The sequence below is a fragment of the Blastomyces gilchristii genome (assembly GCF_000003855.2).
Source record: "Blastomyces gilchristii SLH14081 genomic scaffold supercont1.11, whole genome shotgun sequence".
In the NCBI taxonomy this organism is placed as follows: Eukaryota; Fungi; Ascomycota; class Eurotiomycetes; order Onygenales; family Ajellomycetaceae; genus Blastomyces; species Blastomyces gilchristii.
The window spans coordinates 1,087,425-1,109,302 of record NW_003101672.1 but is presented as its reverse complement, the minus strand read 5'-3'; the positions used below and the strand labels follow the sequence as shown (position 1 = coordinate 1,109,302).

Sequence of the window (21,878 nt, the reverse complement as noted above, 5' to 3'; positions counted from 1 at the left end):
ATGAGTTTTGTTGGCACCACATTCAACTCTATGCCCCCCATCCCATGGCCAAACCAAGCAAACTGACCGGAACGGAACGAGGCTGATAGGGACAGAGCCTCAACCATCGCCATCAACGACCGCCCATCAACTATCACCAGTTACGGTCGTGATATATCAAGCGGGCTACAGTTAGCTTATATTCGGCTTCTCCAGTGCTGCAAACCTGCTTTGCACGTGTCGTCATTGCGCTTAGTTGGGCTGGTGAGGAGCTACTGATGTGAGACTAGGTGGTTAACAACCGTGCTCAGTCTCTCCCCCCCTTCGCCGCCTCTCTGGCTTTGACTGTCTATGTCTCCCTGTTTGTGGATGTCCATGCATTTGATGGACGCGGTCTACGAAATAGCGATAACAGTAATGGTCTAGCCCTGGACTGCGATTTTCAATATCCCTTCCTCTCCTTCCCCATTCTTACCCGTCATCGCTTATCCTGGCCCCCGCCACGTCGTCCTTCTGAGACCAATGAAGCTATTCACTTGTTCCGCCTCAGCCAGTTCTGCGACAACGAGATTTAAGATACGATACATAACCCCAACTTAATTCCTCCTTTGTCTCTATTAAATATATACTCGACCTGGGATTTTCTGATTTTAGAATCGCGACCCTTCCGCCCTGACGATCTGCTTTTCCCAAAATTGACAAGCTAATAAACCCATCGAATGGTCCAAGTGCGCCCGCATCGCTGGAGAGCTTGAGGAGAGCGAATGCTTTCAACCTCCGGTCACTAGAACAGTTTTTCCCTGCTCTCGCCTGGCCTGCACCAGCCATACCTTCCGCCCACCATGGCTAGACGCCAGCGGACGAGAGATCGGGAACTAAGGCAAGGTTCGGAAAGTTCGAGTACTGGTAGTTGGCGATCCCATGATACCGCGAGACAGGGGAGTCAGAGTCATGATCAAGGTCAGGGCCCTGCGGACGTTCGCCCAACTCCTGTGCGATCGTCGGGCCAGGAGCCTAGGTATGTTTTAGTACTTTTAGTTCCGTTGATATAGAATCTGAGGGAAGCAATTTATTTCGATATGGATAGATTGCTGAACTCTATCTGTGTGACTGTTCCTCTTGTTTTTGACCGGTATGAGGGAAGGGCTTGTGTTGACGATTACCTGTATCTCAGATTACGACCAATTTCCAAATACCGATCATCCTCAAGGAGTAACAGGAGCGTCAGGAGTAGCTCTCGCCGGTCATATTCCCCCGACATATCCCCAACCGACATGAGGTCGGGTTTTTCAAGCCATAGAAAAACCCTTGCGCTCCTTGGGGCGGCGGGCTATCCCCCGCCGTATTTCCCAGATCCTCCTCGCCCTCCTCTGCGTAGGCGCTCGCCGTCATGGACGCCACCTCCATCATTGGATCGAAACGCGTTGAAACCGAGCGGGGCGCCAGGAACGTTCCTGAATGACGGTTCCGACCAAGAAGTTTCCCCCGCCTTCCCCCCTGCTGCCACCGCCCGCACCGGCGGGTCTGATTCTCCTGACGACCCCATGGATCAGGACCATCGCAGACCGTCTGCTGCTAGTGCCACGACCGTCAGCAGCCAAGGATCCAAAGACAGTACTGGTCGGTTCCACAAACGCCTGCAGCGTTTCTTTGGAGAGGATCAGGGCAATATGTCGGATTCGGCCCTCTCCCATCCCCCCAAGGTCCGTGAAAGAAATAACTCTACCCATTCCCTCAATCCTATAACGCGTTCATTCTCTCCCCATGGTGGTGATGGCCCTCGACCACGCACCGCTGTCCCTTCCAGTGATGTTGCCCCTTGGATGTATCAACGGATTAATGTAAGCTGGCACGCAATGTTCCTTTTTCTGCGAAATAAGAACCCTTTCAAACGTCAGGCCCTCGTCGTTTCTTTCTCCACAAATCTTGAGCATATCATTCAGATGATTGTTTTTGTATACGGTCACGAGCGTACATCCTTTTGGGAATGCTTGGAATGCCTCTTACTTTGTTTCTTTGTTGAAGAATCCTCTTTCCCCATCCACATTTAACACTTAGCTATGTTACACTTATGCCTCAAAAGTTTCGGGTTTCCTAGGGATACTACTCCCTTTTGAGGACCTACAACATTTTCAACGATTTCGTGGTAGAGTAATTATGCTAACTTGACCCTTTAGGACATATCAAACTACGGGGATCTACCGATACACGGGGACCCCACGGATCCGGACCTTGCGCGTTTTACCGGCACGACAGAGGAGCAAAACCCAGATAAAGATAGTCGCCGTAAAAAAACCGCCAGACATCGGCATTCTCGGAGCGGAGAAGAGAAGTCAGTATATCTGGGGACCGAATTTCCGCATATTTTCGGGTCTTCTGATCAAGAGAACCCCAAACCAGCGTTCAGTTATTTAAAAAACGGCGCTCTATCCCCGACTAGCTCCTCGGGCACATTCGGTGCACGCTCGACTAGCCCCTCGCCAAGTGTACGCAGCGGACATGGGCAAAGATCACCTGGGGGATCATCTAACAAACGATCGTTCTTCACAAAGATACGACGCCATCCAAAAGTTCCTATTGCGAGCTCCCTTCGACATATACCGGCTTCTTCAAAGGCTGTTCACGAGGGGAGCTCCAAGGGAGCTAAGTTTTTAAGACGGGATGATTCCCCAGCCAGACGGGTCCGGAATGCTAGCTTCGATAGTGTCACAAACCCCAAACCATGGGAAATGTCTGATTCTGACCGCAAGAAAGACAACCTTGGAAAAGGGGCGTCCAAGTTTCGTCACCCGCGGTTCCCCTTTGGTCATGATGGTGGACACAAGTATCATGACAAAAATCGACGTAATACCTTTGAAGAAGATCGGATCTGGAAGTTAGACACTGACCTGTCAAACCTCTCTGGTATTGTCGCGCAACCCCACCCTATATCACCTACTGATAGCGGTGGTATATACACTGGCCCGTCACAACCTGAAGAGAGGAAGAACAAGAAGGAATTTCAGAATCCCTTCGACGCTCACGTTGCCGGCGACTGGCACGCTCCAGAGAGTTGGGCGGTGAGAAAGGCACAGGATGATATCCTGTCCCGACTTCCTGAGTTACCCGATGATGGTATCGCAGTGGATGAAGAAGGGCGACCGTATTGTGTCCGTATATTCCGCATCGACTCGACTTTCACGACTCTTTCGGCTACCCTCAACACTACCGTGGCGGAAATATTAGAAATGCTGGGCCGAAAGTCATTCTTGCAAGATGAACTAAACAACTACGACATCGTTTTCCGGAAGAACGATTTTTCAAGAACACTTGACTATGGCGAGAGGCCCATTCTCATGCAGAAAAGATTGCTCGAGCAGGCAGGCTATCAACCGTCCGACCGAATAGCAGATGTTGGTCGGGAAGATAATAGCTATCTTTGTCGCTTCACCTTCTTGCCAACTAAACTTTCAGGTTATTCCAGTCTTGACACAGATCTGGGCATCAACGAGAGTCAAAAGTTTAGCCACGTTGACCTGTCTGGCCGTAGTCTCATAACCCTCCCTATCCCTCTCCACAAACGAGCGAGTGAGATCATATCCTTGAATCTCTCAAGGAATCTAGCACTGGACATTCCGAGAGATTTCATCCAAGCCTGCATCAACCTCCGTGAAGTGAAATATATTGGAAATGAGGCGTGGCGCCTCCCAGCAAGTCTAAACCTAGCGACTCGGCTTACCTACCTAGACGTATCCAACAATCGACTTGAGGACCTAGATCACGCGGAACTCCACAAACTCCACGGACTCATAAGCTTGAAAATGACGAATAATAAGCTGTCCACGCTCCCTGCAAATTTCGGAGACTTCCCTTTGTTACGAAGCCTGAATATCTCGTCCAACAGTTTCAGTTGTTTCCCGGAGTTTTTGTGCAATTTGAAGAGTCTGGTTGACCTGGATATCAGTTTTAATAAAATTACGGAATTGCCGAATATCGGAAAACTAACAACGCTCGAACGGTTGTGGGTGACTAACAATGGACTACATGGTCCGTTGGACGAGACCTTTAGAGATCTTGTGAATCTCAAAGAGATAGACGCTCGATTCAACAGCATTACCAGTATAGATAGCATCACTCAGCTTCCTCACCTGGAGCACTTGATGATTGGACATAATGCCGTGTCTACATTTTCAGGGATGTTCCCAAAGCTTCGCACTTTTACCCTTGACCATTGTCCCGTCACGGAGTTTGATATAACCAGCCCGGTTCCGACTCTCACCACACTCAATATTGCGTCGGCCAAGCTTGTTCAATTCAAGGACTCTCTCTTCGCCAATATCCCGAACCTGACTAAACTCATTCTTAACAAGAATCATTTCGTTACCCTCTCTCCTTATATCGGAACTCTACGAAAACTCGAGCATTTTAGCATTGCGAAAAATCCGTTATCAACCCTACCGCCGTCCATTGGTTGTTTACAGGAATTAAAGAACCTTAACCTCCGCGAATGTAATCTCAGCGTACTGCCTGAGGAATTGTGGTACTGCTGCAAACTAGAAACCCTAAATGTTTCTTCCAACCTACTTGATTCCTTTCCGAAAATTGGTGACTCCCCTCCCATTCCCCCCAACGAATTACCTGTAAATGGTGGAACTCCTGTAACCACTCCTGGCTTGTCATCGCCGGATTTCGAAGAACTTGGAAAGCTGGAGGATTTCGAAACTCGACGACCAAGTTATGCGTCTGGTGGCCTTCTGAGCGTGGGGAGCTCACCGGCTGGCTCCCACACAAACAGAAAGGGCTCTGTTGTTTCATTAAACAACCCTGCATCTGCTGCAAGGAGGTCTTCTATCGCGTCTCGCACTCCGACGGATCAAGCGTCTTCGCGAAAGGATTCTAGTTTCTCGCAAAGAATCTCACTTACATTTGCGGGATCCCTGCGACAGCTATATCTTGCTGATAATCAGCTTGAAGATGATATATTCCAGCAGCTCGTGTTCCTCGGGGAGCTTCGCATTTTGAACTTGTCGTACAACGAGTTGACGGAGCTTCCGCAGGGCCTTCTCAGGCGTTGGCAGCACCTTGTTGAGCTGTTTGTCTCAGGAAATCAGTTAAGTTGGCTTCCTTCAGATGACCTTGAGGAGTCGAGTAGCCTAAAGGTCCTACATTTAAATGCCAATAAGTTCCAGGTGCTACCCGCGGAGCTTTGCAAGGTGAACCGACTTGGAGTTCTGGATGTTGGGAGCAATTCGCTCAAGTATAATGTTTCCAATTGGCCGTATGATTGGAACTGGAACTGGAATCGCAACTTGAAGTACCTTAATTTCTCGGGTAACAAGCGCTTCGAGATCAAACCTACCACCTCTTATGCATCCGGGAGTCCAACTGGCCATGGCACAGATTTGACGAACTTTAATTCATTGAATCATCTTAGAGTCCTTGGGTTGATGGATGTCACACTTACCATTCCTACCATTCCCGATCAAACGGAGGATAGGCGAGTGCGAACCTCAGCATCCTTATCTGGATCTCTTACGTACGGTATGGCGGATACACTCGGGCGAAACGAACATCTATCAACGGTCGACATGCTGGTTACCCGGTTTAGGGGAAATAATTGCGAAACGATTCTTGGTTTATTCGACGGCCATACTTCGCCCAATGGTGGGTCGAGGATCGCGAAATACCTACAAGAGCACTTCACAAGTACGTTTACAGACGAGCTGAAGAAACTTCGAACCGGCGGGGGTGAAACACCGCTCGATGCATTGAGAAGGACATTTTTGAGCCTCAATAAGGATATAGCTACGGCTGCTCAACGGTCCATGGATGAGCGTGAGCAACGTCATTTGGATCGTGCTGGTCCGCCCTCCAGCAAGCTGCTCACACCGGATGACTACACTTCTGGTGGTGTGGCGACTATCGTGTACTTGCAAAATATGGAATTGTTCGTTGCGAATGTCGGAGATGCCCAGGCGGTGCTTGTGCATTCGAATGGCGATTTCAAGTTCTTGACTCGCAACCACGATCCTGCTGAGGCGGGGGAGCGTGAACGTATTCGGGAAGCTGGTGGTTTCGTTTCTCGAAATGGGAAGTTGAATGATAAACTTTCTGTTTCTCGGGCATTTGGTTATTATCCCATGGTGCCCGCGGTCATCGCGGCCCCTAGTACGCGCAAAGTTACATTGACCACCCAGGATGAAATGATTATTCTCGCTTCGGGCGAGTTGTGGGATTACGTCGCTCCAGACCTTGTTGTCGATGTTGCAAGGTCGGAACGTGCAGACTTGATGAGAGCGTCTCAAAAGCTTCGTGACCTGGCAATTGCTTATGGGGCGACAAATAAAATCATGGTGATGATTGCTGGTGTCAGTGACCTCAAACGCCGAGGTGAACGTCCCAAGTTGAGAACCCCCAGTCTGTCAATGGGCCCGTCTCCTTTGGGCGATGACCATATATTCCCTCCGCCGAGCAAATACAAGAAACGTGGCGCCCCAAGCGACTCGAGGCTAGCACGTTTGGACCGCGTAGAAGCCCCAACTGGTGAGTTGGCCATTATATTCACCGATATCAAGAAATCAACATCGCTCTGGGAGACTTATCCCGTTGCTATGCGCTCTGCTATTCAAATCCATAACGACCTATTCCGCCGGCAGCTGGCTCAGATAGGCGGCTTTGAAGTGAAGACAGAAGGAGATGCTTTCATGGTGTCCTTTTCTACAGCAACTGCCGCATTGCTCTGGTGCTTCACGTGCCAAAGCCAGCTTCTCGAGGCAGAATGGCCCACAGAAATCTTGGAATCTGCTGCTTGCAGGCCACAGTATGACTCGGACGATAATATCATATACCGTGGTTTATCTGTGCGAATGGGTGTGCATTGGGGAACACCGGTGTGTGAGAAGGATCCGGTGACAGGTCGGATGGATTACTTCGGCCCAATGGTGAACCGTGCCTCTCGAATTTCCGCCGTCGCGGATGGCGGTCAAATATTCGTTTCCGCTGATTTCGTCGCTGAGATCCAACGGAACCTTGAGACCTTTGCAGACTATGATCGGGCCTCCTCCATCGACTCTTCTGAGGGTGCGTACTTCGATGATTACCTCAGCAACAGCATCCGTCGTGAGCTGTACCAACTCAGCACACAAGGGTTTGAAGTGAAGGACATGGGTGAGCGGAAGCTGAAGGGTCTTGAAAACCCCGAATTCGTCTACCTGATGTATCCCCACTCCCTTGCCGGCCGTCTTAACGCGCCCCGCGAGTCAATTGATGATCCGGACACTCTGCCCATTGCTCTAGGTAGGGACAAACATCTCACCATCGAAGCGAGCCTTGTCTGGCGCTTGTGGACCGTCGCTCTGCGGCTGGAAGCGTTCTGCAGCGCGCTGGAAAATTTCGGCGAGGTCGGTATACGACAGCCGGAAATGAGCCTGCTAAATGCCGTCAGGGAACGGCCTGGAGAAGTCACCGATTCGCTAGTTTTAAACTTGATAGAGCATCAGGTTACGCGAATTGAGGTTAGTTTTCCCCCTCCCTCCCTTGTCTCCTTTTAACCACCACAGAAAGGTCTTTTACTAATATTCTTTTAAACAAAAACACCAGACATGCGCAAATACCCTTACGATCCGACACATGATAAGACCATTTAACCGCGCCAACTCCCTGAAAGACATCGCCGTCCCCATGGCGGAAATTTTGGGTGAGTTGCAGGTGCAGCTGAGTGAATACAAGGCTCTGAAGGAGCAAATCGACCCTTCTTCCCTGGTCAGCCATCAAGTTCCACATGCGGCTGTCTCAGTGTTGAAGAGTGCTGGCCAGAGCTCATCAGCGGTATCTGACATGCTTGCTGGTGGTAGCTCTGGTTCAAGTACTGCATAACTTCATTCTCGTTTTTCCCTTGCCCCTTTTTTTAGGGGTGGGGAAATGGGGAAATGCATTACTAATAGTATTATTCTTCTCTTTTCCATATGTTTATTTTATTCTTACCCTCCGTCTCTTTTCTTTTTCTTTTTCTTTCCTTTTCGAAGCCAATTGAATTTGCAAGGTGTGCGGAGTTGGTTGGGCCTTCCTTTGCGGTTTTTTTAGTTAACATTTTGCCTCCCTGTATTACTTTGATTTCTAGCGCCATTTTATCTACCTTCTTTTCTTTGCGGTTCGTCTTCTTATGTTCTAGTTTACTGGTAAACTTATCTTTTGGATTTGTCGGATTTGCCCACTGTTCGACTTTTTTATTCTTTGGATCTCTTGTCTATCTATTATTTACGTCCGGTGAAATTGCCTATTGGTTCATAATGACTTGATGTCCATTAACTGTTCAAATAATCTTGGGTCTGGGGGTAACGGAACAAATTTCTGGTTTTTTTATTTCCTTTTTTGCTTTTTTCCTTTTTTGCTTTCTACTCTTTTTGGATTTTATTTTTCAGGGCCATCCTTATGCCGTAGTATTACTCCTTATTTTTATAATTGAGAACATGTTTTACCTCACTATCTTAACTTCCCAAGTCTTCTGCTTGGTTGCTAAGCCTGGAGTTGACATGTACTTTTCAAGATCAAGGCCATAATATGTAACCTACTAGCCGTAATCTTTAGCTTATTTATTACAATGTATTTGACCATGTTTTTTTTTGTATACGCTATATATATACCTTTATCATAAGGAGGAAATTTTGAAAGGATGACGTGAGTCACATGATATTTCTGTTTGTGGCGCTTCGTCCATGTTTGTTTTGTTGCCTTCGCCAACAACGGAGACCTTGTCAACTTCCTGGAACCACCCGTCCATCTCACCTCATTATTGACCCAACACCTACCAACACCTAGGACGCAGTTTTACGCGATTCTGACTTTATTTATGACTGGGGTATGTATTTGATTTAGCCCCTGTTCAATGCTGCTGTACGGAGTAGTACACCTTGGCCTCTCCACCCCACCTATCCTCTTGCCGTTGCCCGGGATACCAGTAGCAAATGCTCATTGTTGTCCAGGTCAAACTTTTCAGCCATCGGCCTTTTGCTTCCTTGGAAGAGGCAAGTCCCGCAGGCCAACCAGTGCAATCCTTTTTCCACAGATGTGATTGAGCCGTTTACTCCACGTTTCTCTTACTTTTTCCCCTCTCGGGCGAATAATTGTCCTGCACCGCAGCGGGCAGGCAGAAGCTACACACCCTTCCCATCATGGCTTCAGATTCAGAGAGCAACAATGAGCTTGCGTACCTCAGCCCAGATTTTGATCTTACTTCCCTAACTGTTCCGCGCATCCGCTCGATACTCGTTAACCATGATGTTTCCTACCCTGCCTCTGCGAAAAAGGCACAGCTTATTGAAATTCTGGAAAACGAAGTGCTCCCACATGCTAAAAAATTGCTACGGGAGCGTGACCGAGTGAGGAGAACTAGTAAGGGCATTACCAACATGCCTAGAAATGGAGCATCATTGGAGGGCAAGGATGCGGATCAGGGCAGAGAATCAATTGCCCCACCATCTACGCCGGCTACATCGCGGAGGGGTAGATCCAGAACCAGCACGAGGGCATCTACAGCTGAGACAGACGAAAGTGCTCTTTCGCAGCGACCACCACATTCGACTTCTAGAAGACAGAGGACAACGGCAAAACACCCCCGACAATCCGATACCGAAACGGGGGAAGACCTGGGCTCAATAGAAGAAACACCACGGAGATCTACATCTCGGAAAACGCGGAAGAGCGAAACACCCTCCACTCCTCGAGCCTCAGCGGCCTCCGAAATTTTACCTACTCCATCCAAACACAAGGTTCGAGACGAGGGTGTTTTCACTGACGATAATCCCTTCCAGAGTGGAAGCTCTCCGATAGAAGCCGAACACCATGCTCGTGCTAGGACAGTAAGTATTGAGCGAAAGCGCAGAAGCAGCACAAGGTATTCAACTGAGCCTCCAGACACTTATGGCCGGAGAATGAGAAAAACGGAGCCGGTGAAAGTAAAGCAAGAGGAGGATGTGGAGGTTCCATCAAAGCCAACATTTGAAGTGAATGTTCCTCGATTCTCAACTCCGAAGGTTGAAGAATCGGATGAAGATGGCGTTTTAGAGCCTGGAGAAGAGTTTACTCCTGATGAGTGGCAATCTTTGGCCGAAGAGCAGGCAGCAGCCAAAGGGGGCCGGACCTCCGTTATCCGACGGCGACAAGCGCGGAAACAGGGAAAGCTCAGTCAAGCTGCCCCGTGGATGGTGATCTTTTCGCTGCTGGGTGGATTTGGTGTATGGTGGCGCAAGGAGAAAATTGAGATTGGCTATTGCGGCGTAGGGAAGCCTCACTGGTCGCTAGCCGATACCAAAGTGCCAGAGTGGGCGGAGGTTTTGGAACCAAAGTGTGAACCTTGCCCTCCGCATGCATTTTGCTACCCAGAGTTTGATGTTAGATGCGAGCAAGATTTCGTTCTGAAACCACACCCCTTGTCTCTTGGAGGTTTAGTTCCGCTCCCACCCACCTGCGAGCCTGATGGGGAGAAAGTTCGTCGCATAAAATCGGTTGCTGATAGAGCTATTGATGCGCTGAGAGAGCGAAGGGCAAAGTGGGAATGCGGCGAACCGGACAAAGCGGATGGAACTGAAGTACCGTCTCCGGGGATGACCGCATCTGAGCTTAAGGATGAGCTGAACAAGAAAAAGAGAAAGGGAATGAGTGAGGAGGAGTTCGAGGAGCTTTGGAGAGGAGCTATTGGTGAAATAACGAGTCGTGACGAGATTGTCACTTCTACCCAAAGGTAAGGAATATTTTTTTTTTTTTTTTCTTTTCGTTTCTTTTTCTTTTTCTTTTTTTATTTTAGTTATGTGTTGTTTTTGTCATGAATTGCTGGGAATCTGAGTCAAATGCTCGATTATGGGATAAACGGGTTATGCGCAGAAAAGTGGCTGCCAGGCCTCCATATTTTATTACTGATATTCCACCTTCTCTTCTTTGATTTATCTTTATTTATTATATTTTATTTTCATTTACAAAATTACTCTTATGTCTGACATACATATTTTAACGCGACTAACAGCACCCCTCACGAAAACACAGCCCGTCCGACAGCGTCACATACACTTCAACATCACTCTCCCATCTCTCACTCAGCTGCGCCTTCCGACGGCATCTACGCCTCTCTCTCTTCGCGTATCGATTCCCTATTTTCTTTCTAGTTCTCCTGGTCGCTGTAGCGGCATATGCACGTTCGAAGGTGCTTGCGCGCCGCTCCGACGCTGCGCGCATCCCTTCGCTAGTGAATATGACCCTAGACCGCCTCGCGACGCAGGCGGCGTTGCATGCTCGCGGCGAGGCTCTAGAATCGTGGATTTCTATTGGCCAGTTGCGCGATGACGTGCTGCGGGATGAGTTGAAGGGTAGTAGACGGGAGAGGTTGTGGAAGCGGGTGCGGAGCTTCGTGGAAGGGAATGCGAATGTTCGCGCGTCGGTAAGGGAGGGGCGAGCGGGAGATGTATCAAGGGTTTGGGAGTGGGTCGGGGGGATTGGGGGTGTTGGTGGGGATAGTGCTGTGAAGAAAAGGAGGGAGAGTAGTGTTGGTGCTAAAGTACGCTTTTCTTTGTCTTCAGAAGAAACGAGTGGAGTTGTCGGGGAAGCTCATCAGGGGAAGGATGGTGCAGCCACCATTGGTGGGCATGGTGGTATTAGGGAGATGAGGAAGTGGGACGAAGTGCGGCCTGTCTATTGATTCTACTGATTTTTTTAATATTTTTTTTGTATAATTCCTCCTCCTCTTTTTTTTTTTTTTCTTTTTTTTTTTTGAGCTGCACTTTGGCACTGCCTGATTTGTAGGTATATTATTTTATTTGAATTTGGAACGGAACACATCCCTTTGTTCTCTTATTTTCTCATCTAACATTCTTGTCTTTTTGGCTCTTTTGATTAAATCGTGGCTCAGTCAGGTTCTTCACCCGTGGCTGCCGTGAGCGATGACGCTGCTCTCAATCGTTTATAACTACATCCATCTTTTCTCGGAGACTTCCTATTTTCTACCTGTTCTATTCTCGCATTCCATTCCTTCTTATCCTTTTGAATATTGCGTTTCGGCCTCTAAATGTCACAGCTGGCTGCCAGGCATATGAGGTATCATGTCGGTTCATTTTCATTCCTTGATGCATGTAAAATAAGCAGTTTTTCAATCATATCGCCAGTGTGAAGCCAGCTCATGCTGATTTCGGCTGTTGCCAAATTTAAATACATACATACTATTATAAATAGAAACAATTGTCAACAACTAACGGGAGCTACGATTGATAGTGTAGGACCAACCTATCCTCCGTTCTTACTTCTCATACACACCTAGCTTTTCTTAAGATTGTTATAATATAAACTGATGAGAGTCTCATTTATCCACCTGTATTTCTTTAGCAAAGTGAGCTAGTCCACCATTCCGGTGGTCAGTTCAATCCCTTCCCCCCCCCCCCCCGGTTCGGGCAGGATATACCGGCTGTTTCTTGGGGGGTATGAGGGAAGGGATGAGGTTCCCGGCGCATCAGCATTTACTTGGAATGCGGCATATCTAGGCATGTATGTACGAGATAGTAAGTAGGAGGGGGTATATTCCGAGAAACAACCTATCGGCCAGAGATAGATTCAAATGATGATTATTATTATTGCAGAATGACCGCCGAAGTTGCCGCCCGGTTATCATCTTCTTGATCATCATTGCCGGGAACTTGGCAGAGCTCCCTTACCATTAGGTAATAATTGCTAAAATATCTGTATAATAACTGGTTGGATAGACTTGGTCCGCTTGTAACCCCTCCTCCGCCCTTTGGCGCGCGGAGGTGTAGAGCCGAAGAAGTTTGTCCATGGAGCTCGACGCCGTGGATAGCCGGGGCCGGATTGGTTGTGGGATTCGGCGATTAGCTGGGGAAATAACTCGACGGTGCGGAGTTTGATATTATTATTATTATTGGGGTCAACGTGCAGTAACTTATGACATGCAAATGAAGGCAGGATACATCTCGTTTTGCCCGGAGCTCTGGTCGGATCGCCATTGTTCAAAAGTCGGGAGTTGGATAAGTTAAGTTAGTTGATTAGTTAACTAGTATAACTAGTTAGTTAGCTGCGAAACGATATCATAGCAGCTGGGGGGGAAGGGTAGTTACAGGTAACTAGGGTAACTAGGGCTTAGGGTTAGGGCTTGTCTACGCTCTCTTTTCTGCTCGTCCCTCCCTGTTGCTACTATGTAACTATGTACTATGAAGGACATGAATTCGGACAATTGCCTGCTCCTACTACTTCTCAGCTACATGTGTAGGTTTGTTTCCGTGATAAGCTCAGGGTAATCTAACTTTAATAGTGACAAAATATCAACCAACCCACTAGATATCCAAACACAGTACGGTTGTATATAGGTGCTGATGTGAACCGCGACCAGCGTCGTACTAGCGAGCGACACATTCCAAACCAAACTGGACAATGAATGCTCGGGTGGACTAGCATAGTTGCCCCGAGTTGAGGGAAGCATGACCGTTTTCAAGCGGCTGTTTTGAAAGGAGCGCATGTGGTTTAACGGTCTCACATCCCCGACCGGAACCTATGCAGTACACAATACATTGCATCCACATCCACATGGCACTTCAAATGAGGATGTTGAAGGGACACAAGCACGACGAAGCAATATTAGACGGGATCAAGATCTCTTTGACAAAGCAATTTCCCCCTTTTCTCTCCGGTAGAGACGAGGTGATTATTCATTTTGATATCCAGAGACAAAGGGCTCTCTCTATCACCCCAAAATAACTCCCAAAAAAAAAAAAGGGATACGAAGAATCGTTACACTCGAAATGATGATTCACGGTCGAAATGGCTCTCAAATGATTAGGATGGTTGCTCAGTGATGTTACAAGTAGCATCTGAGAAGAACACAACTCTGGTCATTAGCTGCGCTCTCTGTCGCGCTGCACACCGGTAGTTAATAGCCTTGTAACCAACAGGCTCTCTGCGACAGCGGGCTCCCCGCAAAAGAGAGCATATAGTTACATTATTACCTTCCAAGGAACACACACACACACACACACATATATATATATATCGTATAAAACTGCAACGAAAGATGCCAATTTCTTACCGGGGAGATTTCTGCTTGCGGGACCCTCCGCGGGTGGGGAGTGTGGATATAAACGGAACAAAAAAAATACCCTCGTACATGGACATGTATGTACATGTACATGTTACCAGTAATAAAGGCCGGTTGCTTGTTGCGAACTTGTCTGTTGGGAGCCGGAAGTTAGTTGTAACTTGTAACTTCAATCGCCAGCTATCTAGCCGGATGCGCTCCTTTGCACCGAACATTGAAACACAGCCCTCATAACTGCGTAGGCGTCATAGCCGAGTCTCGGCATTTAGAGTTCGACCCAAGGAACTTCTTTTTTTTCTTTTTTTTTCTTTTTTTTTCTTTTTTTTTTGATAACAAGCTAGGAGAGGTTGTCTTATTTAAGTTATTTATCCTCCTATCACATATCATCATTATCATGTTTCCCTTATCTATATCCTTGATCACGCGCCGGAGGCCCCCTTTGGACTAAAAAAGGCGCGGAGTCCCCGGTGTTGACCGCGAAATAGCTCGTACGGGAGGGTTCTCTGCGCCCCGCCGCTGGGAGAGTTTTTTGGATAACTAGGCCCCCAGTTACAAACTTATAAGGGCAAATCTCGCCCCCCGAATTGCCGAAGCCGGAAACGAATGAAGAAGGAAAATTTTATGTTGAAGTATATTATATATATAAAAATTTTTTTTTTTCTGCTCCACTCCATTTTCTGCTATTAACTACTGGTCTGACTCCGAAGCGTTTAGGAGAAGACTGACACTCACTACTGATTGGCAAATTGATCCCATTCCCACTCATTTATTTCACTCATTCCAAATCTCATACACGGAAAAAGAAAGCTTGGGATTTCTCTTGCTTGTTTTCTAATACATAATTCAACAATATATCAATTAACACGCTGAACAATGGCTCCTGTACCTCAGGAAAGCCTGTTCGGCACTTTGGAAATTCCTACATACGATGAGGTATTTGCCCTCATGGCAACATTTGCCGCGGACACTTCACCGAAGAAAGTGAGCCTTGGAGCCGGAGTGTACAGAGACAATGAAGCCAAGAGCTGGAGGTTAAATATCGTGAGAAAGGTATGTACATGTAGTTACTCTAACCATTGAGCGGGTATCTGAGGCCTGCCGGGGAAAATGAAAAGCAAAATGCGCTTCCCATGATTTAAGAAAAATAGTGTTTGTTAACCCTGACAATCCAGGCCGAAAAACTGCTGTGTGACGATCCGACTTTCGATCATGAATATCTTCCCATCCCAGGATACCAGCCATTCGTGGACGCGGCGAGGGATCTGGTCTTCGGCCCCAACTGCCCCGTCGCAAAGGGCCGCATTGCCAGCTTGCAGACAATTTCAGGAACAGGCGCAAACCACCTCGGTGCCCGTTTTCTGAAAGACCATCTCCCTCGTCTCGTCTCCTCGTCGTCATCATCTACTAGCCCCGCACGAAGAATCTGGCTATCAGATCCCACATGGGCAAACCACCACTTGATCTGGAACCTAGTCGCCACAAGCTCCACCGGAACCCCCCTCAAGATCGCTCTCTACCCTTACTACCACGCCCCAACCCGCTCCTTCGACTTTGACGGCATGATCAGGACGCTGGAAACGAGCGCGCAGCGGGGTGATATCATCCTGCTACACGCCTGCGCGCATAACCCGACGGGCTTGGACCCGACGAGAGCGCAGTGGGAAGCCATTGCGTCTCTGTGTCAGCGGAAGGGGATATTCCCATTCTTCGACTCGGCGTACCAGGGGTTTGCGTCGGGGGATCTAGATAATGACGCCTGGGCGATTAGGGAGTTTGTCCGCCGTGGGATGGAGCTGTGTGTGGCGCAGAGCTTTAGCAAGAACCTGGGCCTCTATGGGCAGCGGGTTGGGGCGTTCCATCTCTTGTGTCAGAGCGAAGATGCGGCGCGGAGGGCTAGGGGCCAGCTTATTGAGTTGCAGAGGGGGGAGTTTTCGACGCCGCCTGCTTATGGTATGTTATTTCGTATTTCGAATGAACAAGTTTTTTTATTTTTTATTTTTATTTTTTATTTTTATTTTTATTTTTTTTGGCAACAAGACAATCCAATCCGGCTATGGCCAAAGCGTCCAACGAGCATTAATTATAATACAACTAACAACTAACAACCCAAAACAGGTGCAAGAGTTGCATCAATCATCCTCGGCGATCCCGCCAACGTTGTTGAATGGAAACAAGACCTGGCTATCATGAGCAGCAGGATAAAAGCCATGCGACACGCACTGTACGATGAGCTACGCCGTCTGGGCACGCCAGGCAACTGGGAACACATCATCAATCAGATCGGCATGTTCTCGTACACCGGCCTGACCAAGGAGCAGATCAAGACCCTCGCGGAGGACTATCATATCTACATGCTTGACTCGGGGAGAGCGTCGATTTCAGGGCGTAAGTAACTGAGTATTTTTTATTTTTTATTTTTCTCACTTTTCTTTGCTTTTTTTCTTCTTAAAATTAAGAAACGTAAAAGACACATAGCTGACCGCCTCGCTTCAACCGGCTTTCCATCGTTTATAGTGACCACCGACAACATCAAGTACGTCGCCGGCGCCTTTGATGCGGTGGTGAGAGGCAAGTGAAAAAGAAAAAGAAAAAGAAAAGAAAAGAAATCAAGCCCCTTCGTCGGCATCATATCCTGGACCTTCCTCCAATAAATGGCCTGGCATCGTTTATTCGTTCTTGTTAACCATCAGCAATAGAGGATGATAACACACACTACTACACTACATACATACGCTTATCCGAAACAAGGATACATCCCGAGATCTTTCATCATGGTATCAAGTTGGCGTTTATTCGGTTAAATGCGGCATCGGTGTATTATACAAAGCATTTATAGAGCTGAGATGAGATGGCTTTAATGATCATTAGGAATATATACATACAAATAGTTAGTTATAGTAGTAGATCTAGAGAATACATATACACTCCATCGGCGGTTTTATATTCTATCTTTGAAGCGCGGACACAGTTAGACGTGTTCATTATTGCTCGCTTGCTTTCGGCCAGCTGGCTCGGCCCGCGCTGGGGGGGGAGTAGAAGTGTGCCGGAAATGCCAGTCAGTAGAGATTTATATAGACATCACACACCTTGGATATAGTTAGTTAGGCATCACCGCTGGTTTATAAGAAATAGCTTGATAACTATTTAATTGATTTTCCATTAATTAATTAATATATAAAAAAAAAAACCAGAAATCTTATACTCAAATCAATGGTCTATTTACGGACTCCGAGTCTCACGTCAGCTAAATCTACAATCTCTACGCTGGTATATGACCCTCAATTTTCGTCAGGGCCACCCTAATATTTTAGTGGCATTCTAACCATCATTCCGGGGGGATATAACTACGTGGCATTCTCGCGTTGGCGCGCTTGGAGCGCGTTCTCATCATCATTGTATATAGCATAGACTACGTAGAAATCATATTGTATAACTAACTGCCTAACAGCGAGCTAGCATCTCTACTATAAGCTCCTACAGCTTCTCCACTGTTATAGCATCCCAGGCAGCTCTAACTACTCCTCAAAGTGCATCATTTTCATAAGTCCAGTCAAGACTGCGAAGGAGAAGGATATCTCGATGTTGATCGCGGGTTAATCGCTTTGGGGGTGTAGCAGGGGGTTCCAGAGCTTCTGGGGCTTCTGGGGCTTCTGGAGGTGCAATAGGGGGTTCAAGAGTAGCAAAGAGATCCATCTTGATGATAATAATAGAATGAGTATAGGCACGTACGGGGGAAATAATAAGAACGAGAAGCTATATCCTATTTATGAGGATAATTGAGAACGCGCCCCCCCTCCCGAATGATGGTTAGAATGCCACTAAAATATTAGGGTGGCCACTGACGAAAATTGAGGGTCATATACCAGTGTAAATATGGCTTTTAAATAATTTCTACAACTTCTTCAAAAATAGTCTTTTCATATCTCTTAAAACTCAGCTCAGAGACTCACAGAGAGATTGCTGACTCGTACATCCTCCTCGTGTGGTAATTGTGATGCCCTTGCTGGGCGAGTTGAGATTAGGCGGGAGTAATACGAGATTGAATGGACTTGCTCTACTCCATGCTAATCCGGGGCGGCTCTGTATCTTGAACCTCACGATCTCTTGAAAGCATGAGCATGGACGAGTTTGCGTGTTTTCTATTCAACCAAGAAAAGAAATTCATCAAGAAAATGGCATGTCCCCTCCTAAACCTCTCCGCAGAGCTACAATTCCTAATATTCCGGCACCTCCAATCGTACAAAACCCCCGAGGAGCTAGATGTTCAGACTCGCAATCAATCTCTCGGGAAACAAGGCATATTCGAGCGAGATCTCCGCAACCTCAGCTTGACATGCAATTTCTACTATACGGCTCTTCTCCCGTATACATTCGAGAAACTCGTTCTTCAGAACAATGAGACATCAGCATCCTCAATCCTGCGCTGCATGACCAACGCCGCGAGGAATTACATCTTGTTTACCAAAGAGCTCTGGTTCACTGATACGAGGGCCATGAAACTGGCAATGGAGGACGAATATTTCGCAAATGGTCACCGGAAGAACAACTCCAACAAGGATGATGAGAATGAGATCAATATACCGGAGTTATGCCGACTTCCAACATCCGCAGCGGAGATCCTGTCGAGCCTCTCCCGCTTTCCGAATCTGAATCACCTCCTCATCCACTGGCGCTTCCACGACAGTGACTGGTACATTGAACAGTACGCCATAGGCGGTGAGACGGAGGATGACAACGGTGCCGCCGAGTGGGAGGAGCAGTCTCCCTGGAGAGCACTGATGCGCGACGTCTATAACGCTGTTAGCAAGAATGTTGTTGATATCACTGCTTCTTCCCCCCCGCAAGCAGGCCTACTACAATCCCCTCCTATGCCACCAATACTCAAATCCCTAGAAATCAAAAACAGCCCCATGCACCCCGTCTCCAGTTATCTCTCCCCCACCTTCCACCACTTCCTTAGCACCCTCCACTCCTTCAAACTCAGTCTAATGACCGCCGACAACATCGGCCACTATGCCATCAACACCTGCTTCCAGTATCAAGATTTCACCTCCAAACTGGACACGTACTTCCTCAACCATCTATCGAGCGCCACATCCCTGCACATTGCAGCCCGGGACGGGCCGCTTGGCAGCGAAAACAGCGGTCCTGCTTATTGTCCCCTTTCTCTGCCTCCAACGCAGCGACTTCCGGCACTGAAGAGGCTGGTGCTGGATACTTGCTTTATTACTGCTCCCAGCACAATTGATTTCTTTGCCAGGCATGCGCGGTCCTTGGAACACGTGAAGTTTTTTAGATGTTTCTCTGATGATGTTGGGAATACGTGGTGCAAGTTGTTTGAAGCGCTGGCGAGGGCGGGGCCAGAGCGGCTTGTGGAGTTTTGCGTGGAACCTGCCAAGGTGAAGTTTAAAGAGGCGAGTTGGCGGAGAAATGAGGGGACTGAGAGGGAGGCGGGCCGTTGTGAGGCATTACTACTGGGTGGGGATGAAGATGAGGAGGAGAGGGGGGGGAGGTGTGTTGTGGGTGAACGTAGAGGCGCAGCGGGGAGACGAGGAAGAAGGGCTTTTTGCTATGGTTATATTGATGACAAGTATGGATTTGTGGCGGAAATTCCGCCTATCAATAGGGAGATGTTGTTAAGGGGAGAGGATCAGAGGGCGTATGATGCGTTGATGGAGATTGCGGAGCGAAATAGGAGGCGGCTGATGGCGGCGGAGAGCAGGATTTAATCACCGTCCACATATACATACATACATACATATATACCTTCTATATAATTTCGGAAAGCCGTTGTAGTTGCGGGTGCTCATTGGATATTTTGAATACAGCTACTTCTCGGTAGCTCTTCAATAACAATATGTTCCTTTACTGTTTGGTGTGCTTGGGATTCTTCATGTTATTCTTCATACTAACACGCTTGTTGATTCAAAATATCACAAACATACTGGACTATTGGCTGCTTGCTCTGTCCTTTCCAATTGCCGTGGCTGCCCTGAAGTCATACCAATCCGCAGCTCCGGCGCCATACATCTCAACCAAGGGCGAGTTGGCAAAAGGATCCGTTGTCGAATCCTCATGCCAATTATACTCTAAGATGGTTGCAACCTTCACCGCCAGTTTCCTCCCATAGACCTCTTGCACAAACGCCAACATCTCGTCCATCCCAGCGCTGACGCCAGAGGATGTCCAGATATTCCCATCCACAACCCACCGCGCCTGCCGCACCCAGTTTACCTGCGGAGCCTTCGCCGCTACAAGGTCGAACCTGATTTTGTTCGTGGTCGCCTTCTTGCCATCAAGGATGCCGGCCTGTGCAGCCACGTACGACCCGGTGCAGACGGTAAGCAGGTAACGAATGCGCGGGTATCTCTCGATCAGGAATTGGACGGTGGGCTTGATGGTTTCGTGCCTCGTGCCAAATCCTCCAGGGACGATCATGACGTCGATGTTCTCTGGCGGAGCATCGTAGGTATGTGTTGGCACCACGGATTGGTGGGAGGTTGAGGTGGTGGTGTAGAAGTTTGGGATTGGGGACTTGGTGCTAACAGGGTCCATGGTTGGCCCGATGATTGATAGTTGTATCTCTTGCTCTAGAGCTACGATGTTGAGGATGTCTAGGGGTCCGAAAGCATCCAGGGCCTGGAAGCCTGGGAAGAGAAGCACGGCATAGTGGACGGGAGCTGAGGTCTCAATTATTTATGTTGGTGCGAGTTCGATACAGCTCGAAAACGTGGGGATGGAAAGATCTGTTTAGGGATGTACTGGTTCCCTTACCTGATGCATTCGCTGCCATAATTACGACTGCTGCAGAAACGAAGAGATTAATATGATATACTAGAGAATGGAAATAAGGCCATTGAAAGCTCAATATAAGTATATCAATGGTGGGGGGATATCAAATATCAAAAGGCAATAATGAGAGAGAATTACAGAGGACAAGCAGCGGACTAAAGCAGCTATTTAGCTGGGTAGCTGTCAAACTCACTTCCAAGTGGGTATCCAAGCTCAATATCGTTCTTAAAATTACAGAGAGGGTCGATGCAGAGAAATTCAATCCTGCTTTTATCCTGTTGATCGAGTTTCGAAAGCGCTGGTCTAGGTATCAGCAGTTGCGCTTTTATATTGATAATTCTCAACGCCTCCAAACCAATTTCGCTTTTATATATCTATCACCCCTGAACAAGAAGCCGCGGTTATTTAGTCCAAAAATACCCTCGAAATGGCTCATAAATATTACGTTTGGCCCCGCCGCCCTTGTCGCGGAGTTTAAAAAGCCATCGATCGCCTCTCAGCAGTTCTCCGCCCTGTGATTGACACTGTGGGGGTCACCAAAGCTCGCTATCTGCTCTCTCAGCTTAAATATTTGCAAAGCTTTTCTCTCCACAAGATATTATTAGTGGTTAACCGGGAGCCCCGGCAAAATGTCTGGATTCTGGCCCAGTTTGGAGTTTTGCTTTGTTGACAGTCCGGCTGTAAACTTCACAACTTGAACTGATTCCTCTCTTGTCTGTTCGACAGGCGGACAATGCCACACTCGCAGTTGAATTCTGGCATCTGGAGAGCGCTGCCTCGCAGATCCGAAGGACAATAGTTTTAAAATTCACGAGGAGGAGAAGTTGCAGTTATTAGAATTCGGCAATCGGCTACGACAGAGCTCGCCCCTGAGGCGATCAGGCAGGCCGGAGTTTGCAGTTTGCGGGGGTTTTTCTTTTTTTCTTTTTCCCTTTTTTTTCTTTTCTTTTCTTTTCTTTTTTCTTTTCTTTTTTTTTTATACGCTGTAGCCATATATCACTTACCATCACTTTTATATTTATTCGAGGTAATTCAGGCCTTTTGA

General features: G+C 47.8%; 5 protein-coding genes across 9 annotated transcripts; 4 read left to right on the top strand and 1 right to left on the bottom strand.

Moving 5' to 3' along the window:
* Positions 1-16: 16 nt before the first annotated feature.
* Positions 17-8,612, top strand: BDBG_05527. Of its 2 annotated transcripts, none has more exons than XM_031722205.1 (4): positions 17-997; positions 1,154-1,820; positions 2,157-7,472; positions 7,558-8,612. In XM_031722205.1, exons 1-4 carry the CDS (start codon positions 822-824, stop codon positions 7,831-7,833), a joined length of 6,435 nt encoding a protein of 2,144 aa, XP_031579026.1. In that variant the 5' UTR covers positions 17-821; the 3' UTR covers positions 7,834-8,612. The 2 variants fall into 2 exon arrangements, with proteins under 2 accessions (XP_031579026.1, XP_002624019.1); XM_002623973.2 differs by having other exon boundaries at positions 24-997; positions 1,154-1,682.
* An 82-nt stretch (positions 8,613-8,694) lies between these two features.
* BDBG_05526 (sister chromatid separation protein) lies at positions 8,695-12,370 on the top strand. The gene is made up of 4 exons (XM_031722204.1): positions 8,695-8,815; positions 8,940-10,696; positions 10,976-12,214; positions 12,325-12,370. Exons 2-3 carry the CDS (start codon positions 9,129-9,131, stop codon positions 11,112-11,114), a joined length of 1,707 nt encoding a protein of 568 aa, XP_031579025.1. The 5' UTR covers positions 8,695-8,815; positions 8,940-9,128; the 3' UTR covers positions 11,115-12,214; positions 12,325-12,370.
* A 1,821-nt stretch (positions 12,371-14,191) lies between these two features.
* Positions 14,192-17,263, top strand: BDBG_05525 (aspartate aminotransferase). The gene is made up of 4 exons (XM_002623971.2): positions 14,192-15,091; positions 15,214-15,991; positions 16,157-16,426; positions 16,556-17,263. Exons 1-4 carry the CDS (start codon positions 14,915-14,917, stop codon positions 16,615-16,617), a joined length of 1,287 nt encoding a protein of 428 aa, XP_002624017.1. The 5' UTR covers positions 14,192-14,914; the 3' UTR covers positions 16,618-17,263.
* Positions 17,264-17,907: 644 nt separating this feature from the next.
* On the top strand, positions 17,908-20,254 carry BDBG_05524 (uncharacterized protein). The gene is made up of 2 exons (XM_002623970.2): positions 17,908-20,138; positions 20,232-20,254. The coding sequence occupies exon 1, from the start codon at positions 18,154-18,156 to the stop codon at positions 19,768-19,770; it is 1,617 nt and encodes a 538-aa protein (XP_002624016.2). The 5' UTR covers positions 17,908-18,153; the 3' UTR covers positions 19,771-20,138; positions 20,232-20,254.
* Positions 19,437-21,635, bottom strand: BDBG_05523 (DJ-1/PfpI family protein; the record flags this gene model as incomplete). Of its 4 annotated transcripts, none has more annotated exons than XM_031722202.1 (3): positions 21,027-21,050; positions 20,816-20,845; positions 19,991-20,721 (listed from the first exon to the last, which is right to left on the bottom strand). In XM_031722202.1, the coding sequence occupies exons 2-3, from the start codon at positions 20,832-20,834 to the stop codon at positions 19,991-19,993; spliced, it is 750 nt and encodes a 249-aa protein (XP_031579023.1). In that variant the 5' UTR covers positions 20,835-20,845; positions 21,027-21,050. The 4 variants fall into 4 exon arrangements, with proteins under 4 accessions (XP_002624015.1, XP_031579023.1, XP_031579024.1 ...); XM_031722203.1 differs by having other exon boundaries at positions 20,816-20,842; XM_031722201.1 differs by lacking the exon at positions 21,027-21,050 and adding an exon at positions 20,972-20,995.
* Positions 21,636-21,878: the final 243 nt, after the last annotated feature.